Genomic DNA, 24,918 nt, shown 5'->3' on the forward strand with positions numbered 1-24,918 from the left:
GATCAATAAGTAAAAGACAAACAGCATAGGAAAAAAGATGGCAGAGTAGGAAAGCAAAGAGAAGACCTCCTCCCACATACACACCAAGGAAGCAACTGCAGCAAATACAGCTAACCATGAAAATGACCTGAAGACTGCAGAACAGACCACCTGCACCTGGGGAAGAAATGCCCACAAAGAAGGATAAAATGGCAGAGCCATGATCAAGAAGGACTCCAGCCCTTCCCCCAATCCAACCCACAGGGAGTGGAAGACGAACAGAGCGGGGAAGGATAGGTGCTCAGAACACACCTGGACACGGAGATCTGCTCTGAGAACACGGGTCCACAATGCATTGGGTTCTGGTGGCTGGTGGGGCTGGACACCAGAGACAGTTGCACTTCGGGGAGCTGGGACTAGCCACTTGTGGAGGACAGGCATGCTCTGCCAGTCCCACCAAGACCCAAAGCAGAGGAGGCCATCTGAAAGATTTGTCAGCAACAGGAGGGATGCCAGAGGGTCAAGGATTGGACAGAGCTCTCTCGTCAGGACAAAGGGCAGTGGACAATACCTTCCTAGTCCTCCCTTGGACCAACAGGTCCGGCACTCTCAGGAGCTCCAGACACTCCATTCCCCTCAATGGCAGCTCTGTACCAAGGCAATTCCCTGTGCACCTCCAGCATGCCAGCCCACTTAGCCTGGCAACATCAGACCTTGTCACCTGGCACACGGAGGGAGGCTCTCCCAGCTTTCTCAGCCCTGTTCCAAGCACTCCTTCCTCCCCATGGATGGCCAAGCCTGGTGCTGCATGCCTCACCACTCCCAGAGGGCACCTGAACAACTCACTACCACAGCACAGCCTGCCACCACACCACACCCAACCACCCCACACACTCCTACACCCTGCACACCCCATTAATCCTACAGTCTTGCCACTGCTGCAGGATAGGCAGAGGGTGGCCCCCCGACAACAATCCCAGCAGAAGCCACTGCTCTGATTACAGAGGTCTGGCTGAGGCACACCGCCCACAGCAGCAGACTGAGAAAACCACTGGTAGCAGACAGACAGAAAGGCTGCCCCGCCCACTACCCACCAATAGCAATTGGGACTCCACAGCAAAGGAGAACCAGGCATGGAAAGGAAAGAGTCTTGACCTCTGGACACCAAAGGACACCTTCTTCAAAAAAAACATTACTCTCTAGACCTGGAAGCATACAGATACAAGGAAGAAACACAGAAACACAGAAAAAATGAGGCATAGGAATATGTTCCAAACAAAACTACAGGATAAGACACCAAAAGGAGGACTAAATGAAACAGAGATCACCAACTTTCTTGATAAAGATTTCAAAGTCATAAAAATGCTCATTGTCTGAAGAAATAAATTAAAAATCTCAGGGAAGACTTCAACAAAGAGATGCAAGAGCTGAAGACTACAGTAACTGAAATGAAACATACAATGGAGGGAATAAATAATAGACTGCTGCAAGTGCACGGGACAATCAATGAGATGGAAATCAGAGAACAGAAACACAATAAAGATGAGGAATGGAGAGAAAAAACGATCTCTAGGAATGAAAGAATAATAAGAGCTGTGAGACCAATCCAAACAAAACAATATTCACATAGTAAGAGTACAAAAAGGAGAAGAGAGACAAAAGGATAGAAAGTCTCTGTGGAAATAACTGTTGAAAACTTCCCCAATGTGTGAAAGGAAATAGATACTCAGGTCCTGCATGGAAGCACAGAGAGCCCATAACAAAAGAAACTCCAGGGGACACCACCAAAACATGTAATAATTAAAATGACAAAGATTAGGAATAAGGAGATAGTACTGAAAGCAGCCAGAGAGAGAAAAAAGATTACTTATAAGGGAAACCCAATCAGGCTATCAGCACTGACTTCTCAGCACAAACTTTACAGGTCAAAAGGGAGTGGCATGACATATTTAATGTATTAAAACAAAAGGACTTTCAACCAATAATCCTCTACCCAGCAAGATTATCATTCAAATCTGAAGCAGAGATTAAACAGTTCCCAGATAAATGAAGGCTCAAGGAATATTTAACCACTAAACCAGCATTACATAATATGTTAAGGAGACTGTTGTACATGGAAATATTCCTAAAGCTAAATAACTTTCACCAGTGAAAATAAACCCACAATAATGGTAGTAGGCCAATTAATTACCTAGCAAGTACAAAATTAAAACAAAAGTAGCAAAACCAACTATACACAAAATCAATCCAAGAATACACAAAAAGTGCAGATTATGCCATCTAACAAATAAAGCATGGAGGACGAAGAAGAAGAAAAAAGTACTTTTACATTGTGTTTGAAATAGAACAATCAGCAACTTAATATAGACTATTGTATAGTCAGGAAGCTATCCTTGAACCTTTGGTAACCACAAAACTAAAGCCTGTAATAGGTAACACGAAAAAACTAAAATAGAGAAGTCCAATCACAACAAGAAAAACCATCAAATAACAAGAGTATGAGAGAGGAACAAAGGAACAGAGAGGAGCTATAATAACAACCACAAAAAAATTAATAAAATGGTAATAAGTACATACCTATCAATGATTACCTTAACTGTAAATGGACCCAGTGCACCAATCACAGGACTTAGGGTGACAGAATGGATAAAGAAACATGGACCATCCATATACTGCTACGGGAGACTCATTTCAGACCCAAAGGCATACACAGACTAGAAGTGAAGGGATGGAAAAAGATATTTCATGTAAACAAAAGGGAACAAAAGGGAGAAAAAAGCAGGAGTAGCAGTACTTGTATCAGATAAAATAGATTTCAAAACAAAGACACTAACAAGAGACAAAGAAGAACGTTACATAATGGTACAGGGATCAGTGCAACAAGAGAATGTAACCATTATAAATATCTATGTACCCAACACAGGAGCACCTAAATACAGCAAACAAATACTAAAAGAATTAAAGTGGGGAATAGATTGCAACACATTCATTTTAGGAGATATTAATTAACCACTCACATCAATAGACAGATCAACCAGACAGAATATAAATAAATAAACAGAGGAATGGAACAATACATTAGATCAGATGGATGTAACAGAGATCTACAGAACATTCCACCCAAAAGCAGGCAGGATACACAGTTTCCTCAAGTGTACATAGAATGTTCTCCAGAACAGATCACACACTAGGCCAAAAAAGAGCCTCAATGAATTCATAAAGATTGAAATTGTATCAAGCAGTTTTTCAGACCACAAAGGTATGAAACCAGAAATAAATTACACAAGGAAAACAAGAAGCCTACAAACACATGGAGGCTAAACAACATGCTTCTAAATGATCAATGGATCAATGAACAGACTAAAACAGAATCGAACAAAACATGCAGACAAACGAAAACAAAAATTCAGCAGTCCAGTATATGTGGAATACTGCAAAGACTGTTCTAGCAATACAGGCTTACCTCAAAAAACAAGAACAATACCAAATAAAGAGTCTAAACTCACAACTAAAGAAACTAGAAAAAGAACAAATGAAACCCAAAATTAGAACATAAAAAAGAGAGAATACCCATCCTCTTAAAGTTTTCCAAAAAGCAGAAGAGGAGGGAATACTTCTACTCATTCTATGAGGCCGGCATCACCCTAATACCAAAACCAGGCAAAGACCCCATGAAAAAAGAAAATATCCCTGATGAACATAAAATTCAACAAAATGTTAGCAAACAATTGAAAAATACATCAAAAAGATAATCCATCATAATCAAGTAGGATTTATTCCAGGGATGCAACGATGGTACAGTATTAGAAAATCCATCAACATCATCTACCACATCAACAAAAAGGACAAAAACCACATGATCATCTCCATACATGCTGAAAAATCATTTGACAAAATTCAACATCCATTCATGATAAAAAGTATCAACAAAATGGGTACAGAGAGCAAGTACCTCAACATAATAAAGGCCATATATGAGAAACCCACAGCCAACATCATACTTAACAGCGAGAAGCTGAAAGCTTTTCCCTAAGATCAGGAACAAGACAAGGATCCGTACTTTCTCCACTTTTATTCAACATAGTTCTGGAGGTCCTCACCACGGCCATCAGACAACACAAAGAAATAAAAGGCATCCAGATTGGTAAAGAAGTTAAAACCGTCACTGTTTGCAGATGACATGATATTGTACATAAAAAACCCTAAAGACTCCACTCCAAAACTACTAGATCTAATATCTGAACTCAGTAAAGTTGCAGGATACAAAATTAATACACAGAAATCTGTTGCATTCCTATACACTAACAATGAACTAGCAGAAAGAAAAATCAGGAAAACAATTATATTCACAATTGCATAAAAAATTAAAATACCTAGGAATAAACCTAACCAAGGAAATGAAAACCTATATCCTGAAAACTACAAGACACTCTTGAGAGAAATTAAAGAGGATACTAATAAATGGAAACTCATCCCATGCTTTTGAGTAGCAAGAATTAATATTGTTAAAATGGACATCCTGCCTAAAGCAATCTACAGATTCAATGCAATCCCTATCAAAATACCGAAAGCATTCTTCAACGAACTGGAACAAATAGTTCTAAAATTCATATAGAACCACAAAAGACCCCGAATAGCCAAAGCAATCTTGAGAAGGAAGAAGAAAGCAGGGGGGATGTCACATCCCAACTTTAAGCTCTACTACAAAGCCACAGACAATTTGGTACTGGCACAAGAACAGACCCACACACCAGTGGAACAGAATAGAGAGTCCAGATATTAACCCAAGCATATATGGTCAATTAAAGTACGATAAAGGAGTCATGGATATACAATGGTGAAATGACAGCCTCTTCCACACCTGGTGTTGGCAAAACTGGACACTACATGTAAGAGAATGAAATTGATTACTGTCTAACCCCATACACAAAAGTAAACTCAAAATGGATCAAAGATCTGAATGTAAGTCATGAAACCATAAAACTCAAAGAAGAAAATATAGGCAAAACTCTCTTGAACATAAACATGAGCAACTTCTTCATGAACGTTATCTCCACGGTCAAGGGAAACAAAAGCAAAAATGAACATGTGGAACTATAACAAACTAAAAAGCTTCTGTACAACAAAGGACACAAACAATAGAACAAAAAGGCATCCTACAGTATGGGAGAATATATTCATAAATGACATTTCCGATAAGGGGTTGACATCCAAAATATACAAAAAGCTCACACACCTCAACAAACAAAAAGCAAATAATCCAATTAAAAAATGGGCAGAGGAGCTGAACAGACACTTCTCCAAAGAAGAAATTCAGATGGCCAACAGGCACATGAAAAGATGCTCCATATCGCTAATCATCAGAGAAATGCAAATTAAAACCACAATGAGATATCACCTCACACCAGTTAGGATGGCCACCAGTCAAAGGACAAACAACAACAAATATTGGGGAGGATGTGGAGAAAGGGGAACCCTCCTACACTGCTGGTGAGAATGTAAATTAGTTCAACCATTGTGGAAAGCAGTATGGAGGTTCCTCAAAAAACTCAAAATAGAAATACCATTTGACTCAGGGATTCCCTCCTAGGAATTCACCCTAAGAATGCAGGAGCCCAGTTTGAAAAAGACATATGCACCCCTATGTTTATCGTAGGACTATTTACATTAGCCAAGAAATGGAAATGATTTCACTCATCTGTGGAGTATAAGAACAAAGAAAAAACTGAAGGGACACAACAGCAGCAGGCTCACAGAACCCAAGAATGAACTAACAGTTACCAAAAGGAAAGGGACTGGGGAGGCTGGGTGGGAAGGAAGGGATAAGGGGAAAAAGGGGCATTATGATTAGTACACACAATGTAAGGGGTGGGGCAAGGGGAAGGCTCTATAGCACAGAGAAGACAAGTAGTGATTCTATAGCATCTTACTACGCTGATGGACAATGACTGTAATGGGTTATGTGGTGGGGACTTGATAATGGGGGGAATCTAGTAACCACAATGTTGTTCATGTAAGTGTATATTAATGATACCAGAAATAAATAAATAAAGAGACTTTCATTTTTAAAAGTCAATTATATTTTAAGGTGAAAAACAAAAAGGAAGAAACAAATCCTATCATTTGCAACAACATGGATGGAGCTGGAGGAGATTATGCTCAGTGAAATAAGCCAGGTGGAGAAAGACAAGTACCAAATGATTTCCCTCATTTGTGGAGTATAACAACGGAGCAAAACTGAAGGAACAAAACAGCAACAGACTCACAGACTCCAAGAGGGGACTAATGGTTACCCAAGGGGAGGGGTGAGGGAAGGCCGGTGGGGGAGGGTGGGAGAAGGGGATTATGGTCTATTATGATTGGCACACATGGTGTGTTGGGGGGGATCATGGGGAAGACACTGTAGCACAGAGAAGGCAAATAGTGACTCTGTGGTATATATGAGTCACTACACTGAAGGGCCACAACTGCAATGGGGTATAGTGGGGACACAATAACATGGGTTAATGTAGTAACCACATTGTTTTTCATGTGAAACCTTCATAAAGAGTGTATATCAGTAATACCTTAATTAAAAAAAGGGCAGAGTACCTTAACAGACATCTAAAGAAGAAACACAGATGGCCAATAGGCACATGAAAAGATGCTCCACATGACTAATCTTCAAGGAAAGGCAAATCAAAATGACAATGAGGTATCATATCACACCAGTTAGAATGGCCACTATCCAAAAGACAAGAAACAACAAGTGTTGACGAGGATGTGGAGAAACAGAACTGTCCTACACTGTTGGTGGGAATATAAATTGCTGCAGCCACCATGGAAATGTGGAGTATAAAGGTTCTTCAAAAAACTAAAAATACAAATACCATTTGACCCAGTAATTCCACTTCTAGGAATTTATCCAAAGAAAACAATCCCTGATTCAAAAAGATATATGTGCCCCTATGTTCATCGCCACACTATTTACCATAGCCAAAATATGGAAGCAAGCTAAATGTCCATCAATAGATGAATGGATAAAAAATATGTGGTATATATACACAATGGAGTATTATTCATCCATTAAAAAAAAAAAAGAAATCCTGCCATTTGCAACAACATGTATGATCTAGAGGGTATTATGTTAAGTGAAATAAGCCAAGAGGAGAAAGACAAATACCATATGATTTCACTTATTTTTGGAATATAAAAACAAAGCAAACAGAATAAACAAAATAGCAGTAGACTCATAGACAAGCAACTAGTGGTTACCAAAAATAAAAGGAAAGGTTGAGGTGGGTGGGTGAGGAAACCAGTAAAAATGTACAATAACCTGCAATAACTATATAAATTCATCTTGGAAAATGGGGATCAACAGAGGTGAGGCTTAGAACCTCACCCTCCCTGCTTTGAGAAATCTTCTGCATCCGTGGATGTTTTATTGCCCGTGTCTAGCTTGGATTAATATTTAGTCTATAGGCACACACCTGATCATCTACATTTGCCCTCTTACAGCACTAAACTATGTTTTCTACCTTTACCTTGCATCTACCTACCACTTCAGCATTTTATTTAAAAATAATAATTATAATAATAATAATAATAAGGGAGAAATGTGGGATTCACATATAAATCAAGTATAAAAATCAAATGAATCATAATTGACCTGATTGTTTATAGTTCATGATGCGTGATCAAAACCGAAAGTTTCTGTGATGACTGCCCTTGCACTGTTCACCATGTAAGAACTTATTCACTATGTAAGAATTTGTTCACCATGTAAGAACTTGTTTGTTATGCTTCAGAAGATTGGAGACTGTTGAGAATTAGGCTTGGGGTTGATTAATGATTGTGCATTGAGTCCCCTATACAGAATTTTATTGTTGTTAAGAACCATTTGATCAATAAATATGAGAGATGCCCTCTCAAAAAAAAAAAATTCATCTTGGAGATGGTAGTAAAGCATAGAGAATGTAGTCAATGATTCTGTAACATCTTTCTATGTTGACAGATAGTAACCACATAAGACGGGGTGAGGATTAAATACTATGGGTAACTCTGAACCACTGTGTTGTATATTTGAAATCAAGATAACGATTGTGTATCAATGATACTTCAATTTTTTAAAAATGGCTTACTTAAAGAACTAAAAAAGTCAACAAACACAATGAAAATGCTTGCCCACACTAACCATTAAAGAAATGTACCACAACGGAACCGTCCTCACCTGAGACAGATGCTAACCCCATCCTCAGCATCACAGGGAAACAAGCATTCCCGAATGGTCTGTACTCTATAGACGAGTAAGGCCCCCTTGGAAGGCAATGACATGATCCCATGTTACACCCTAAGTCACTCTACGAATACATTTGCAATTAAAATCAAAGACCTGTGTATACAGAAGTGCACTGGACATGTTTATAATGGCAACAAAATGAAAAAATTTTTAAAACACATCTGTGTTTATACGTTTACATGTCTGTGTTTAAAATTGTTTTAAAAATATGCTTACATGCCAAAAGTATTTCTGGGAAGTTAAGATAGTTCCCAGTAACGGCCTCTGGTGGAGGCACAGGCTGTACCCTAGCAGCTTAATATCTTTTACCTTTCCATTCCTTCTGATACACAGGGCACAATTTTCACTCTATGTAAGAAACCCCAGGGCTCTCTGGTGCACACGAGGTTGGGTCTGTGCCCCTAATGAGCGTGTGGGGAGCTGGGCTGATCATGGAGGCCCTTACCTTGTCATCCCTCTTGTTTGGGACAGCTAAGTGCAACCTGTTCAGCACCTCATTCACTTTGTTTCCTTTCATTTTGGTTTCAACCCGATGAGCCAAAAGCCTGTCACAGGCCTAGGAAGGAGAGGAAACAGACACCACTCACAAGGCACTCCTGTCAGGAAGGACCCGACCCTGCGTACCCCACCGGCAGTCCAGAGGCCCACACCTGCTCCACACTCCCCTCCGGAGCAACTCCTGTGGCAAGTCCCACTGCGCCCCACAATGGTGGATGGGCCACACACCCCCTCTCCAGGCCAGGCCCAGCCCAAACTGAGGCAGGACCCCAAGAAGTGCCCCCAGGCCTGGCTCCCAGAAGGCACCTCGCACCCTGCTCCCAACTGAGGGCTCTAAAAGGAGAGCTGCCCTTTGTTTGTAGCTTAAAAAAAAAAAGCAACAGAGTAATCATTCATTACACTGCCCCAGCTTGTCATAGTTCTGCCACACTTTTCCATGTGCTTCTGAACACACTCTAAGGGGGACTTCCCACAGCCCCTGGAGTTGGTGGCAGGGAGGGCACAGCAGGCCTGGAGAACGTCACCACTGAGGTGGGGCACCCCCTCAAATCCCAGGCTCACCGCCCACCTCTCAGTGCTCAGTGCTGGAAACACTAGAGGAGAGTTCCCACAACTGACTCTTCCTAAACCAGAGAGCTGGTCACATGGCCACCGCTACCTGCCCAGAGGTGCCCACCTCTGTTTTCACTTGGGTGACTCCCTCTTCCGTCAGGGTGCTGGTCTCCACCACAGGAAATCCTTCTGCCTGCAAATTTGCAAATATTTTCTGGCAATACAAAAGAGAAGTAAAGGTGCATTATTTATTTTTAGCTCCCCATGAACAAATCTTGCTGTTCTGCAAATGGGTGATAGTAATGTAATTGTAATTAGCACCTCTGTGGTTTTTTAACTCTTTGAAGGATGGCTCCCAACAAGTTATTCATTCTCCTTATATTCTTCTATGATTATGAAAATACAGATTATTGAGAGGATCAAACCAGAGGCTCTTGGAAATACTGTGAGACCACACCCTTCAAAAAGAAATTTGTCAGGATCAAGGCAGGGACTTTTTAAAGAATGTCTACAATTCCATTTTTATAAAATATTTGGCCTCTGCAGCCTAAGAGACTTACTTAGAAAACAACACAAAAATGTTTAGGACTCAAGCTGCATGTCAATCACTAAGACCTTCCAGGCAAGGATATCCATCTGCTTACCCTCCCCTAAGGCCATGCTAGTGCCTCACCACCCACGCAGGTAAACAAGCCCATGAGGGGTAAGCTTCTCAGGAACATGACCGACTTGCCTTACGACAGACAGGTCTGACTTACCCATCAAACCCCACCCCGGAAGGAGCAGTGGTCTTGGGGAACACCAGGTCTGAAAGCCAAGCCCACCAAAACTAGCATGTGTCCCAAGACACCGTGTCTACCCAAGCTTGTGACGCAGCGTTCAGCAATTGTGCTCTGAGGTCAGAATCACCAATGAACAGGGCAGGAGACCAGTTGTGCTAGCCTATAGTAATCCAATAGCAGCCACTATAGTCTCACTGTCCGACTTTACCCCCCTTTCCCGCCAATGTCACTGGTAAACAACCCCATGATACAGCTGCTACCACCACTGATTCTAAGGGAAGCAGTGGAAAGGCAGGCTGGGACCTGAGCTCAGCTTCCCCCTTCCCTGCCTGTTCTAGACTTTCCCTCGCCTCTGCCTTCCAATGCCTTCCAGCATGAAAAACAGATGACTCGACAGTTATTTGGGCCTTTCAAACACAAGTAAACTGTCTGAAGTAACTGTTCATCTAATTTGTAATTTAAAGAATACAGTGTAATGCCCTAAGGAAACCAGGTTGGCTGCTTAAAAAACCTAATTTCTACCAAGTTTTAAACATCCAAATAGCACAAGATGGATGCTGGGAAAAGGCTGTGGGCACCTCCCAGAATTTTTGATCACATAGCCAGGGGTGTGCCCGAGAATCTGAGAACGAGCATACTAGTGCAAAGCTTCTCAAAGCATTTATCCTGCAAGACGCTCAGTAAAGAGAGCTGTGGACTTGAATGAGTCTAGAGATCAGTTTGGAAAAGGGCTGACAATGCTGACTGCCCCTGTAAACTCAGCAGAGGCTGCATACAACTCTGCAGAGCCTGGTGCTGCTCCTTCCCTCCTCACTCAGTCAGTTCCCAAACCTACATTCCCATAGAGTCCATGCAGCAGGTCCAGGACACCCAGGTAGCCAGGCAGCCTTCCTACCCACAAACTCCCTGCAGTCCTTCCTGCAGAGGCTAAGCCCATCTTACAGCACTCTGCCCCCTTTAAGGCACCAATGAGAGAACAGTCCCTTTCCAAGTAACATGCCTTCCACAGGTGAAATGGACCACCTGGCAAACCCATGGATGTTTCCAGAGCTATAAAAGTAGGAATCAGGAAATTCCAAGTTGAGTTTGTCACTAATAGATCTTTATAATGTCATGTGGCTGAACCACTGACACTATTATCTCAACTGTAAAATAAGACACTGGACTTACATTGCTAAGATACCTGCCCAGCTTTGGTTGTCTGAGAGGATATCCAAGATCAGTAAGAATACTCAGAACATTAAGGGACTTACCTGGTCATCTTCAGAAAGCTCAGCTATTCTCCTCACGTCACATTTGTTTGCTACGACTATAAGAGGCTGGAGCAAGGAAGAAAAATAATGGAATTTACTACCTTTGCACTGCAGGTGAGGGCCTAGAGTGTAGTCAGCACTTACCTTGTTGATGAAGAGGGGTTGGATGTTCTGAAAGAGCTCCAGCTGCTCCCTCAAGCCATGCCCGCACTGCTCAGACACGTCCATCACGTAGAGGACCGCAGCACGCAGGTGGGCCAGGGCCGTGATGGCCTGCATTTCGATGGTGTTCCGATCCTCCAGAGGATGGTCCAAAATCCCTGGAGTGTCTACGACCTACAAATCACACACATTCCCCAGCTTTGCACCCAGCACACCCCAGAAGTCACGCATACACAGAAACCCACCTGACAGGACTAACCAATGAAATACTGGTCTCCCACATGATCGACAAAACCAGCAAGGCACTGGGGGAAGTGTACAATTCCTAGATATTAAGGAAAAAGGAGGTGTGTGTGAAGGGGCCCTGTGAGCTCATCAGAGGGCCAGCCCACGCCAAGATCAGTAAACACCCATGCATTAGGAATCACGTCATCATTTATAAAGTCAAATCTAACTGTCAAACATTGCCTCATGCTTTTCAATAGCAAATGCCATTTCTACCAACAGGTTCCAGAAGGGTGACACGGAGACCCTCACGTCACCACTGGCATCCCGGTCACACAATGTAGAAATCCATACTGGAGGTAGCTGCTTTCCCTGACCTCTATCAGAGAGACAAGAACTGCCTCAGGCAGCCCCAAAGCTCAGAGATTTCTTGTGGGGATGCTTCCGGGACCCCACAGAGCCTTTTCCCACCTGCTCAGTCTTCCTTATGATCTCAGCACCCCCGCACAGGGACACTCTTGTTCTTCAGAGCCCCTCCAAATCAAACTCCCCTAGGTAAGCTGCCAGACACCTGCAGTTTCACAAGCAGAGCACTCACCTGCCAACGCAGATACTTGTAATCCATGTGCCCCACGAACAGAGACTTGGTGGTGAACGCGTAGGGCTGCACATCCACATCTGCCCTTGTCACCTGAAACAGCAGCACAACATCTAGTCACATGAGCTCTATGCCCCACCCCTCTCAGACAACTTCCATGCAGCACCATGTGGACAGAACCCAACTGCTTTGGTAGGACAACAAAAGAGAAGACCTCACACAGAGGGCCAGCAAGAACGGCAGCTCCATCTCCTCACACCCCAGCCCCATAGCCTCATCAGGTACCCAGTGTTTCCTATAATGCACTTAAACATCTCAGATTGCTCAGAAACTGGGGGACACACACAAGAATACACCAAACTGGCTCCTGTAGCAAAAGCGCAGGCTCTGACAGTCCATCCTCCTTTGAACCAGTGTTCCAAGTCAAGAGCAGCAGCCCAAGGGCAGCACTTCCACCTCAGAGACAGACTGACCTTATTGATGAAGCTGGACTTGCCAACATTTGGGTACCCACACAACAGCAGGGTCCTCGTGTTTGGATCAATGGTTGGCAGACGGGACAAATGCTGACGCACTGCAAAACGTTTAGACATGCTTACTTTTGTAAGAAAAATTAAGAAACTCAAAGTATAAGATCTGCTTGATTTAGTTAAACCCAGGCCCTGGTTCCATCAACCTCATTCCAGTATTTATAACAGGCGAGAGAGAAAACAAAATGACGGAGAATGAACAAAAGAAGGGTTTGCTGCAGAGGCACCACAACATACAGAAAAGTGCCTCCCAAGAGTGGCCGCACCAAAAATACTGCTCCCAAGCCTGACCAAAGGGCTTGTCCTATTCACTGGGTCAAAGCGGGGGCCAAAACATATCTGACAAGTGCCCAGACCATGTCTAGTGAAGTACTTGGAAAAGTGTTCTTAAGAGAGCGAGCAAGCAAGTATGTGTACCGTCACTCCCTGGATAGACAGTGGGTTAACTCCATGCAATGCCTGGACTTCAGGCACTGAGTCCATGATGCACAGCCCAGTGACACCACTGGGCTACCACCACAAGCATGTCAAAGCAGCCGAGATGACAGTCTTGTCACAAATTATTTGCAAAATGCCAGGGGAGGGGCAACAAAACCAAACAAGTTAAAAACATCTGTAGTTTAAAAATGTATGCATGCAAACAGCAAATAATCGTTTCAATAAAAATCCTACTACATTCACTCAGAAATTGTCCTATTAAATAAAACTATCATTTAACAAAACAAGAAGAGCAGTTTTATACTAACACATGGTATAAAAAAAATTTTTTTTATAACAGTTAAAATGTCAATAGGTTAAACTATAAGTCATTTCATTTGTATTTATTTTTTGGTATTTTCCTACAATTTATAATCTATGTGCCTTACACATTAAATATGGAAAATACAAATTTTCTTTGCAGTGTTATTCATTTGTAATCATTATAAATGCTAGGCTTTTCAATAATAACTAGCCTACTTAGGACTTCTTACAGGCTAAGCTAGAAAAATAATTTGACCCTGTCATCTCTACAGTAAAAAACAAAAACAAACATAAATGAGTTCTCAACAAGGATCAAGAGCCTCAACAGAACACTGTAAAAACAACTTTTTTGCAAAAAAAGTACCTTGTTCCAAATACTCCAAACTCTGCCTCTGCCTTTTGATAACAGTACACATTCGCCCAAGGGCAGCACGCTTCAGCTGCTTGCAGCGATAGAGAGAATCACCGTATTTCATAAGCCGCACATAATCTTTAGCAACACTTAAATAAAAAGAAGTATGTAAGACATTTTTCACTTCTTAAAGTGATTTAAGAATACTCTACCAGGAAAATACCTTACTTGTCCACCAGGTTTTTGGCAATATTTATTTGTCCTAGGGCCAGCTTGTAATGATCCTTGTCATAAAGAATGTTCATCAAATCAGCATAAAACGGATGGATATCCTGGAACAAAAACAAAGCAGTCATTTGGTACAAAAGTTCCTCACCCCAACTTGAAGTATGCATTCCAAGGCAAACACAGCCGCCATCCCCACTCTCTTTAAAGCCCGGCACTTCTCCCAGCCCTCTCTCCTGGCCCAGGCCTGTTTAGTTCTGAGAAAGCCAAAGGAAGCCCAAGGGTCGCTTTGGCCTGCACCTGCCCTGTGCGGAGAATACTCCCTTCATCCCCACTCCCGTGGAGCCACCATCCATGGACCCAGTCAAGGCCACGTCTCCATTTGTGCACCAGGCCATCCCCATATTGAAGGCTGAGCTCCAGAAATTCTTTCCTCTTAACTGGCCATTCTCATCAGCCTGCAAACATGCTGTTACTTCCCAAAAAATTTTTTAAGTTTTAAGACTCCCCTGAAAAGTACAATTCTTGCGTTTCGTCACTCTCCTTCTTGGCAAGTACCTTGCCTTCCCTCTGGTGCTCGTCAACCCAGTCTCACCAAGATGGTCTCTACTGTCAGACCAGCCTTCCCCTCCTCCCTTCACCTCCAGGCCCCCAGGCACTGGGCTGCCTGCCTTGCATCCTCTCACTGTCCAGTCACCAGCCTCCAGGGCACCTGTCTGGCTCTTCCCTCTCACTGGCCACTTATCAAACTTCCAGCAGGCTCATGGCCCCATCCCACTGCACAGAATTCAACTACCGGCCCAGAGCGCTTTCCTTTCCATGCTCATGACTCAGGTGGCTCATGAGGTTTGGAGTGCACCCATGTTCTCATAGCCCACCTGCTCATTGCAAGGCCAGACCTCTCACAAGCCCAGCTCTTCCAGAGGACCCTCAGGCCCATCTCATGCTTAGCGTACACCTACTCCCCTTCCTAATCGAGCCACACCTGTGCCATAAGCACATCCATTAGCTCTTCCTCCTCTTGCGTCTCAGTTCCTTAGCACCAGCTAACTCACTGCATTAACCTCCAAGGGACCCCTGAACCCCACAGCCCAGGCATCCTTTACAGGTAGGTAAAAGCATGGCAGGTCCCAGCTCACCTCCCAAGGCATCAACACAGAACTCAAGCCCACCCAGCCTCTCTGGCCCTCCTCCACCTACTCCGCCCCCCACACACTTGCTCCACCTGCTGGATCCTCCTGTTCCTCCAAGATACAATTCGGACCTCAGGGCCTTTGCACTCAGTTTTTGTGCCTACACAGCTCTTCCCCCAGCAGCCATGCTCACCACCTCACTGCCTTCAGGTCACTGATAAACACCCTGCACGGGGACTCCCTGCTCTCCTTACTCATCCGAAATACTACTAATTTCCACGTGTGCTATCCTCCCCCACCCAACCCCCACCAGGAATACTGCTGTACTCCTAGTACCTAAACAGTATGAGACACAGCAATCACTCAACGAAGGTGACTTACTCTAACCCTCTACTCTTAAATTCATCCTCAGATAACCTTAAAAAAGACAAGCAAGAGCATGTTCATAAATTTGAAATTATAATGTACTAAAAATGATACCAAAGACAAAAAAAATAAAACTTCTTACAAAGAACCACAAAAACTGAGCACTAATTAGATCAAACTATTTTCTCTTTACTCAAACCACACATTTCTAACATCAAATCAGTTTAGGACAATCTCATACTTACATTTTCCCACCCCTATGTCCTTCCTATAGCACCTGTCCTTTCCCAATAAATTATTCACACACCTAACAGCATCTAAGTCCCAGAGAAGAAGAACAAGTGCCTGTCCACAGCAAAATTTTACTCTTTACCTTAAACACCTTTATTTCTTAAACCAGCTATTACTACTTTTCTAAATGTAAAAGAAATTCTTGTCACATAAACCAACCTTTTCTCTCTCACCTTAACCTACCTTCAGGGACACTTCCAGGCATCAGTGAATTTAATCTCACCCTATAATATTTCTGGCCCCATATTCTTCAACACCTCAAGTAACCTTGCAACTGGGTGACCCCACACAGGGATGTCATATGCAGTGTATACTTGGCTTCATGTCGCTAAACAAACAGGCAAACTGCTCTAAGCAGCAAAGTGAAGAGTCCAACTTCTTGCTTAATGTAGAAGTCACAGATCCCCATTTCTTCTCACCAGTGAGGCACGACTTGGTCAATGCTTAACTGACCATCACTGGCTAATGAAGCAACAGGACAAAGAGTGGTGACCTCAAGACAATGACCCAACCTGAGGCCACAGAAAAAGAGCCCTGGAAGAGGTAGGAGAGAAGGCCCAGACACACTGGGAAGCCACGGGCACCCTGAGCTTCTGGGTTCAGTCCTCGCCCTCAGAGAGCCTGGTTTGGCCCTGCAAGCCAGAGGTCACAAAGAAGGCCTGAGGAGACAGCTCTGGGCCCTCAAAGACGGAGTTTAGTTTGGGAAGGAGGAATTCTCAGGAATCAGAACACCTGAGTTCTGCTTCTAGCTTTGCCACTAACTCAGAGCAAACAATGACAAGTCAATTATTTTCTGTCCCTGATTAGGTGTCAGATGAGTACACCAAGCTGATTAAACACCAATTATCTGAAGGCTCATATTTAAATAACCACTTGCGTTCCTCAGAGTCACTCACATCCAATTTGGGGAAATCCGTTAGAATCTGAGAGAGTCTGTCATGGTAATTCTGCTGAGTAAATTTGACTTTCCTCATGTAAAAATGTCTAATGCGATGAATTTGATAATGTTTATGAATAACCGTTGGAGTCTTGCGTTGAGTCTTCGATAATGTCAGGTCAATAAAGTCCTGTGATTAAATAAAATAGGACAAGTTTACATCAAAAATGGCTACTTCTCATCTGCTTATCTGAAACCTTCTTAAAAGGCTAGTATCTAGTAACACTATAAACTTGAGGCTACAAACACATTTTCTAACTAAATCTTTAACCTTGTACCTACAACTGTGTTCATCTTAATTTCTGACCTTTAAGAAACACTTAGCAAATGACTGCTAAATAAATGTTATCCAAAACTTTCTTGATGTTATCTTAATTTCCAAATACCTAAGAACCTTTGAAACTTGGACGACTCAAGCATAAGTCAGAAAAAATACTACAGAAAGAGAAGAAAGCCCACAATTTGCCCATCTTTGACTTTGAAAGTACACAGAATAATGGCCCAAAGTAAAATCCACTGTTATGTCTTAAGATATGGCAGGTGACGGAGGAGGACACAAAAGACTTCTACGCGAACTCCCCAGCGCAGGCAAACAACAGCGGAGAGATGCCCACAGTGGTATTGGCAAGAGGAAGGGCATAAATGTCTCACCAAGACCTTCTTCATCTAAAGGATTCCTGGAATCCTTACGAGGCCAGTTCAAAAGTCACCTGCTCCATCGAGTTTTCCCTGACTCCCCACAGCTCTCGGGAGGGACCCCACTCCAGGGATCCCCTAACCCCAGGGAGCTAATACCGAAGCATAGTGCAGGACGCGGGGCCTGAGAGGCGGCCCCTCCCCAGCCGGGTCTGCAGGCCCGCGCCCTCCCGGCCCAGGAGAAAAGAGGGAGCGGACGCCTCGGAGCCCTACCTTGGCAGACGGGACCACAGTGATTTTCTTGAAGTTGTAGTGCGCCATGCTGACTGCCGGACACGCGGGACGGGACCGATGGGCGGGCAGGACTTCCGACAGGCGGGACTTCCGGCAGTCGGGACTTCCGCCTGCTCGCATTCGTCACTTCCTGGCGTCCCTGCACTCCCAAGCACGCTCTTGCTTCATACAGTGCCCCTGCCGGACGGAGGTCCTTAACTGAGTAGGACGCAGGGTCGGGGGTAAGTTGGAGTGCACTGGGGGCGGGGAGGACTGTGGGCACGGAAGGGGCCCTGGAGTCCATGCTGCTCCCGCCCAGGCCAGCCTGGCTCGGGGGTCCGCGATGTCGGGGTCCTGGTGATACCGGGGTTCTTGTTTGCGGAGTCGAAGAATGAACTTAGCAAACAGTCAAGGTAGGAGAGCCAGGGAGACTTTTATTGAGAGATACAGTGAGAGGACAGACAGAGCTCCTGGTGTGAGCCAGGAGGGGACAAGAGAGCCCTTATTGTTGCGTTGTCTAGGGGTTTTATAGGCAGTTGAGGATATTTGGGAACAGGAAAAAAAGCTTAGGTGTGTGGACTTGTTAAGTGGTCCCTGAATATTAAAAATTAATTTAAGGAATTTCCTGCCTTGATTTCTCTCTGGGATAACTGCGTTTGGTTTGGGAGCATATCAAAAGGCCGCCTGCCCAGCCCCCAAGGTGGGCTGAGGTATTGTCTGCTGAAGAGTAAGTTAAGAATCTTACTTGTTAAACTTCCTGGGTGTTAAAATGTAATCTTATCTTTAAGGTGGAATCCTTCCTGCCTTTTACTATGTTATTTACAGCTGGGTCTGCATGCTAAATTAGTTGCCCAGTTTGCAAAATCACCTCATCAGATCTGAAGGAGGAAAGACAGCAAATAGGCCTGGTCCTTTAGCATGCTAAGATGAACCGTACACATGATTACAAATGATTAGCATAATAAAAACATGTGCTACTCTTCTTTATCTGGGGAATATTAACTGATCTCAATGAAGAATGACTCTAGAGCTTAATGTTCAACACAGAGTTTTGGTAGGGGGTTTCCTTGCGTGTAGTTACATTGCTCTGACTGTAAATATCCTGCCTTGCTTTTTCCAGAGACCCTCACCGTATTCTGTCTAAGCCCATGGTCCCTGTCTCACTGGGGGTTCAGGGGACTGCGGGGTATCGGGGATCCGGGGGCTCTGGGAGCTCTGGGGCTTTGGATGTGTCAAGGGTCCAGGGACTCGGGGGGCATGGAGATCTCCGGGGGTGTCGGCGGTCCAGGGGACCAGAGGGACATGGAGGGCTCGGGGGCTTCGGGAGATATCGGTGACTCTGGAGGGTTTATCTTCACCTAGACATTTCCGTCCCCGATGTGCCCACCCGCCGGATTCCCAGCGTGTCAAAGCGCCTAGGGCCCCGCCCCCGCACCCTGAATCCCGCCTAAACCCTCGGAACAGCCAGATCCAAGAGCAGGACTGGCCTACCGCTGTCCGGTGTGGAACTGCATAAGGGATGAGGCGAGGGGCAGGCCAGGACATGTGCCAAGAGTGCCGGATCTGGACATGGGACAGAGGAGAAGCCCTGTCCGGGAAGAGGGCTGCAAGCAGCTCCCCACAATATGTTAGGAGCCCTCTGGAATCTGCCTCAGGAAACAATCTCTACTGTGGTTTCTGTTAACAAGAGGACACCACCTTGGGCAACGCCGAACCACATCCCCGTGGTAAACCTTCTGTAGGTGTGACCATGTGCCTAGCACTGTTCAAAACATTTGACCACATACTACCTTCCTGAAGTCCTACAACCCTGTGAGGTGGGTGGTGAAACCGAGGCCCCACAAGGCCAGTAACTAGCAGCTGGCCTATGGCTCCTAGTGTTGGGGGGAGAGGCGTTGTGTATTTCCTCGGTTCTTGTCCTGCCGCGACAAGGAATTGAAGGGCAGAGACACAGTAGTGAATCAGAGTAAAAGTCTTTTTTAATGTTACTTAGAAAGTGCAGGCGACCTCAGAGAGAGAGGAGCACCCTGAAAGGTTGGGGGTTCCCCCTTTTAAGGATTTTTCAGGAATGTGACAAAGGGCTAGGGGTGTGGACTTGTTAAATGGTCTCAAGTATCTTGGATGAGACATTAAGTTTCTTATAAGTCCTCTAGGTAAAATTAGCTTAACACAAGAAATTTACTGCTCTGGTCCCCTCCCAGGGTAGCAGCTTCCAGGTTTGGGAGCATATCAAGACTGTCTGCCCTGCCTCCAAGGTGGGCAGAGTTATTTGTTTGCTAAAGAGTATGTTAAGAATCTTCCTCTTAAACTTCCTGGGTTTTTTTTCAAAATGCAATTTTGGCTTTAAGGTGGGATCTCCCTTTCAATAGGGACTTTACATTGTTACATTGCTTTGACTGTAAATATCTTGCCTTGCTTTTTCCGGAGGCCCTCACCCTACTCTAAGCCCATGGTCCCTGTCTCAGTAATATTCCCAACAGCTTTCTGATGTGTGCTGAAGTAAGATCAGAGGCTTGCTTTTCCCCAGGGTCACGCAACTCAAGGTGGCAAACAAGACCAGACCCCGCTGAGGACCAGCATCTCTTGAGCCAACCCATAAACACAATCATTTATACAGATAGTATCTGGAGGGAACAGAATTTTTTTAAGTGATAATAACAATATAAAATATCAACATATGTAATTTTTTAGGTTTTATGTGAAAGTCCTCTTGTTCATTATAACAGAAGGGAGACATTCATCAAGAAACCAGATATAAGACAAAAGTGTATTAACATTCATGTGAGAATAAATGAAAAACTGACAGGTCTTTGGTATTTTACTATTCTCCCATGAATTTGAAATCATTTTAGCTTAAAACACTTGATAAGCACTCTCCATGGTGAGTTGTTAAGGGCCTGAACTCACATGCAGCTCTGCACCTCACAAACTGCATATTAGACCCTCAGCCCTGGTTTCTCTTTCACAAAATAGGGAAATAATGCCCACCTCCAAAGGCTTGTCTGCAATAGTTGATTAAGATCCATCTGCAAAAAAACATAAGGCAAGAGTAAGTAATGTAATGACTATCATTAATAAAATTTCCTATAAAAACTTCATTGGATCAGCACAAGATAATGATCTGAGTATTGCCATAACCCATATTAAATGTCAAATTTCTTATCAGGAATCTCAAGTCCTGGGAGTGACAATAGCATCAACCCTTGAGCATGGTCATGTAGAACCCAAGTTATTTGCTAGCTTTTCAAGAACAAGAACTAGCTCATGAAAAGAGATGTATGAAACACCCTCCCCTCATTATACATCTGTGGGTGTGAAATTGGAAAGGGGGTATAGGACAAGCAGACCACTTGCCAGGAGCCACCTGCTTTTCAGTTGCTCAGCCACCAGGCCTGTCTGTGAAGGTACCAGCAACCTGATGCAGCATGGTCCCACAGCCATATGCCCTTGATGGGCACCAGGTATCCCACACAACCTGCACATCTATGGGAATCAATACTCTTCCTTTTCCAGGTGCACTTTGCCAGGCTGAGTGCAGCTGCCTGGGGGCAGGTGTATTCCAGACCAAGACCAAGCTGCTAGTCTCAGGGAACTGGCTGTTGTGGGCCCTTCCAGGAGAGTCGGAAAAGGCACATCAGCAGAAGGCAGATCACCAGTTCCTGAGCTGATACTGACCGTATCGTGGGGTTGTCTGGTTACTGGGACTCCTCAGAGTGTGAGGCCCGTGACGGGAATGTTAGCCTTACACGGGCAAAGGACACTCTGAAGGGTGCCCTGCAGTGCCTTCTGGTGACTTCTGACAGTCACAGCAGGGCACAGTAAAAAGGCTGTTTTTCTGGGTCTCTACTTTCTGGAGCTGGTCTCCTCTGTCCTACTCTCTTGTTGCTATAATTATGGTTGGTGAAAAATATTTCTTGCAGCAGAATCTGTGCCAGAGAAATGTGACAAACTTCTTGCCTAAAGGAGCCTTTGGAGAGAACTACACATTTGGCCCCAGGGAGCAGTCTGGTGTTGGGAGGTGTTTCATCAGTGCCTGTGTCAGTCGGTTTCCCTGGGTCCCTGGAAGCTGTGTTCTGGCCCGCTCACCTACAGGTGTCACAGCTGCTGTGAGCTATTGTCTAGACATGGCTGGGTCTGTTCTGTCCTCTGTGAGGTGGAGATGGGGTTCCTTATTGCCCTGAGTGCTAAGGATGATCCCAATAGGTCAGAATTGCTTAGGCGAATTCCTGGCACTGACAGACCTGTAGCATTTGGAATCTGGCTTGTACTATACCCACTCATGTCACCACTCCAGCCCTACCCCAGGAAGAAAGCTGCTGCAGACCTCCAACCCAGTGATAGCCTAGACAGATGCACCCCTCGATTCTGACTGACAGACTTTCCCCCAAGGAGCCTGTAACCAGCACCCCGACTACTGGCCCAGCTCATTTCTCACTGAAAAGAGCCCACAGAGCAGGCACAGGATGCGGAGCCAGGCTGCCAGCTGTGCACAGCCCACAGCCACATTCTGCCCATCGGCCTGCTCCCTGCTTCTGGCCCCCAGCCTCCCAATCCATGACCTCCTAACCCATGTCCTTTCGACCTATCCCACCCCAGTCCACAGCTTCCTGACCTTGGCCTCTTGGCGTGAACCACAGTGCCTCAGCTCCTGACCCAGGGGAGAAGAGCCAGGCCCGCACAATGGCATCTGCATGCACGTTTCCTGGAGAAGTGATTGGTTGGTTATGAGGAGAATTCATGGGAGGAGAAAGAGTTGAAAGGTGGGCTCCTCCTCGTGTTACTATAACACTGAAAACTCAAGAGAAGGGGAGTTTTACTTTAATGTTGTTCCTGGTGCCCATCAGCTTGTGCTGCAGTGACAAAACACCACAGATGTAGCAGATGGAGTGGCTTATAAATGACAGAGATTTGTTTCTCACATTCTGGGGGGCAGAATGCCCAGACTCAGGTGCCAGGTGGCTGCACTCTGGTTAGAGCCCTTCATGTATGTCCTCACCTGTGGAGAGAGCACATGGGTGTCTCTCCTTCTGGGCACTAATCCCATAATGGGACCCCCATCATCACCTTACTAGTCCTTGTCACCCCCAAAAGCCCTGTTTCCTTATGCCATCACACTGGCGCTGGGCATCAACATAGGAATTTGGAGGGACAAAACCTTTAGTCCATAACACTTAGCAAGTGTTAATGTAACCATGAAATTTACATAGTCCCTGTGAGTCATGTCCAATCTTAAATGTGCTGTAGGACAGACGGCATCTGCTTGGAGGGATGAGTCCACTGGGGTTGCCCTCATTCCACAGAGTGGGAGCATAGCAGCCACACTCCACGTTAGCCACCTAAGCCCTCCCTCCAGAGCTGCATACAACATCAAGAAGGTGACTCCATTTTTAAGACCTATGGAATCTAGGCAAATCTTTTGATTTCTTTATTGCAAATTGAGTGCAATAATAATGTTTACAGAATGGGATGATTGTGAAGCTTAGATAGTAAGCATGACATAATTGTCACAGTGCCAGGATGGGGTAAGAATGCAGAAGATTCCCCATTAGCTGTGTACTTATTATATACTCAGTCACAGTAACATTCGCTAAATTCATGTTCTAGTCATTCAGTTTTTGTTGAGTCTTATATAATAATTGCCTTGCAGGGAACCTCAAGCACATGCCAGGTAACTTATTTCACAGCTGCTCAATGAGGTGGGCGTGGCCCTGTCTGTTTCACAGGAAACACTGGTTTTGGAGAGGTAAAGTGGTTCATTCAGTCACAGCTGCTGAATGGCCCAGGTGGAGATGGAATCCAAGGCTGCGGAACTCCAGAGCCACTCTTCCTATTACTCTGCCTGTCAAGAGTCACTTTGTTCTTCAGAGATTACTTTCTTTCAGTGTTCAGACGGAGATGGGATGCACTCAGGGTTGTATGCTGTAAATAATCCATGGCACAGGTGTTTCACTAAAGCAGTACCTGTGCATGTACATTTCTTCTGAGGGAGGGTAGAAAAACCGTTCCTGTCAATAAAACACTACAGGCAGGTGGGACTGTCCTGGCCTGTGCTGATTAACTAGTGCCTTGTTCATGTTGGCAGCTGTTGATAAGGGATGTTTCATGCATCAGTTACAACACCAGTATATGAATCATCCCATTACATGAACACACACACTGTTCTTTCCATTTTACAATTCCCTAAAGGACCCTTAGGTCTGATGAAAATTTCTAAAAGAAAATAAAAGGTGATAATAAAAGGTTTGCAGTCAGATTGTGTACTTATTTTTTATTAATTTCCAAGTGAATCTAAATATCTACTGGAAGAATTTCTTAAGATTAGCATTCTGTAAAACACCCAAAAAAGACTCAAGAAAGGCAATGACAAGTTTCATGTTGCAACCGACATCTGAATTCTTGGTGTTTATGAAAGCCGGTTAGACAACTGGTTGCACTGTCCACCCCTCAGGGTGGAGAAGATCTGAAGTTCCCACCCAAGCCCTACCACCAACTATTGTAGCAATAGCAAGCCAAGTGCTTTCTCCACTATTTATTGTGAATTAAAAGCATAATATTCACTTACCGGGATGTATCAATCTGTATAACCTTGGTTATGCTGTGGTGATGACAGTCCCCGCATCTCAGCATGGTGTTATTTTTCTCTAGGCCCACATCGGGTGCTCTGCTCTGGACATCCCCAAGGGAACCAGACACCGGAGCCAATGCAGCCAGTTGCAGCTGGGAAGGAGAAAGCTTGACAATTCAGGGCTTCCCCCTCTGTCATTGGCTGGAAATATCCCACGAGGCTGGAAGCCCAAGGCAAACAGTATGAACACCCACCACACTGGCCTCCAACACAGTTGCTCCAGAAGCATGTGTTCAGTCAGTAATTCAGATATGACACAACAAATACTATTTTGAACTAGAAAATTTAAACGTACAATCAAACACATTAAGGGTCAGGCAGCAACCCTTTCTGTTCATTCATCCCAGGCTCACAACCAAAATGGCTGATACAGATACAAATATTTTTCATAATGATTCCCTAAAAACATCACACATATAGCAATGTCTCTGGAAACCAATAAGCCAACACTCCTAACTATGCACTAAATGTGCAAAGACTCC

The 24,918-nt window shown here is 44.4% G+C and overlaps 1 protein-coding gene and 1 long non-coding RNA gene across 5 annotated transcripts in view; one reads left to right on the top strand and one right to left on the bottom strand.

Annotated features, from left to right (window-relative positions):
• Window positions 1–17,945, bottom strand: part of GTPBP4 (GTP binding protein 4) — a 32,752-nt gene extending 14,807 nt beyond the window's left edge. Inside the window, exons 1-11 of one of the 2 annotated variants that reach the window (XM_036993701.2) lie at window positions 17,812–17,945; window positions 16,862–17,032; window positions 14,179–14,282; window positions 13,963–14,099; window positions 12,801–12,901; window positions 12,328–12,420; window positions 11,764–11,829; window positions 11,487–11,678; window positions 11,343–11,408; window positions 9,432–9,521; window positions 8,703–8,813 (exon numbers count right to left, since the gene is read on the bottom strand). In XM_036993701.2, coding sequence (XP_036849596.2) covers window positions 8,703–8,813; window positions 9,432–9,521; window positions 11,343–11,408; window positions 11,487–11,678; window positions 11,764–11,829; window positions 12,328–12,420; window positions 12,801–12,901; window positions 13,963–14,099; window positions 14,179–14,282; window positions 16,862–17,032; window positions 17,812–17,859 — 1,179 coding nt within the window. In that variant the 5' untranslated portion in view covers window positions 17,860–17,945. The remainder of the gene's footprint in view (window positions 1–8,702; window positions 8,814–9,431; window positions 9,522–11,342; window positions 11,409–11,486; window positions 11,679–11,763; window positions 11,830–12,327; window positions 12,421–12,800; window positions 12,902–13,962; window positions 14,100–14,178; window positions 14,283–16,861; window positions 17,033–17,811) is intronic. The other variant, XM_036993702.2, reaches the window with a different exon arrangement.
• On the top strand, window positions 17,931–24,343 carry LOC118967500 (uncharacterized). 3 transcript variants are annotated; one of them, XR_005054587.2, is made up of 3 exons: window positions 17,931–18,053; window positions 22,408–22,571; window positions 23,535–24,338. It is a non-coding gene; the product is annotated as an uncharacterized lncRNA (long non-coding RNA). The 3 variants fall into 3 exon arrangements; XR_012128149.1 differs by lacking the exon at window positions 17,931–18,053 and adding an exon at window positions 18,064–18,224 and having other exon boundaries at window positions 19,174–22,571; window positions 23,535–24,343; XR_005054588.2 differs by lacking the exon at window positions 17,931–18,053 and adding an exon at window positions 18,064–18,224 and having other exon boundaries at window positions 23,535–24,339.
• The last annotated feature ends 575 nt before the right edge of the window (window positions 24,344–24,918 follow it).

This window comes from Manis javanica, chromosome 2, assembly GCF_040802235.1.
Source record: "Manis javanica isolate MJ-LG chromosome 2, MJ_LKY, whole genome shotgun sequence".
Lineage (NCBI taxonomy): Eukaryota > Metazoa > Chordata > Mammalia > Pholidota > Manidae > Manis > Manis javanica.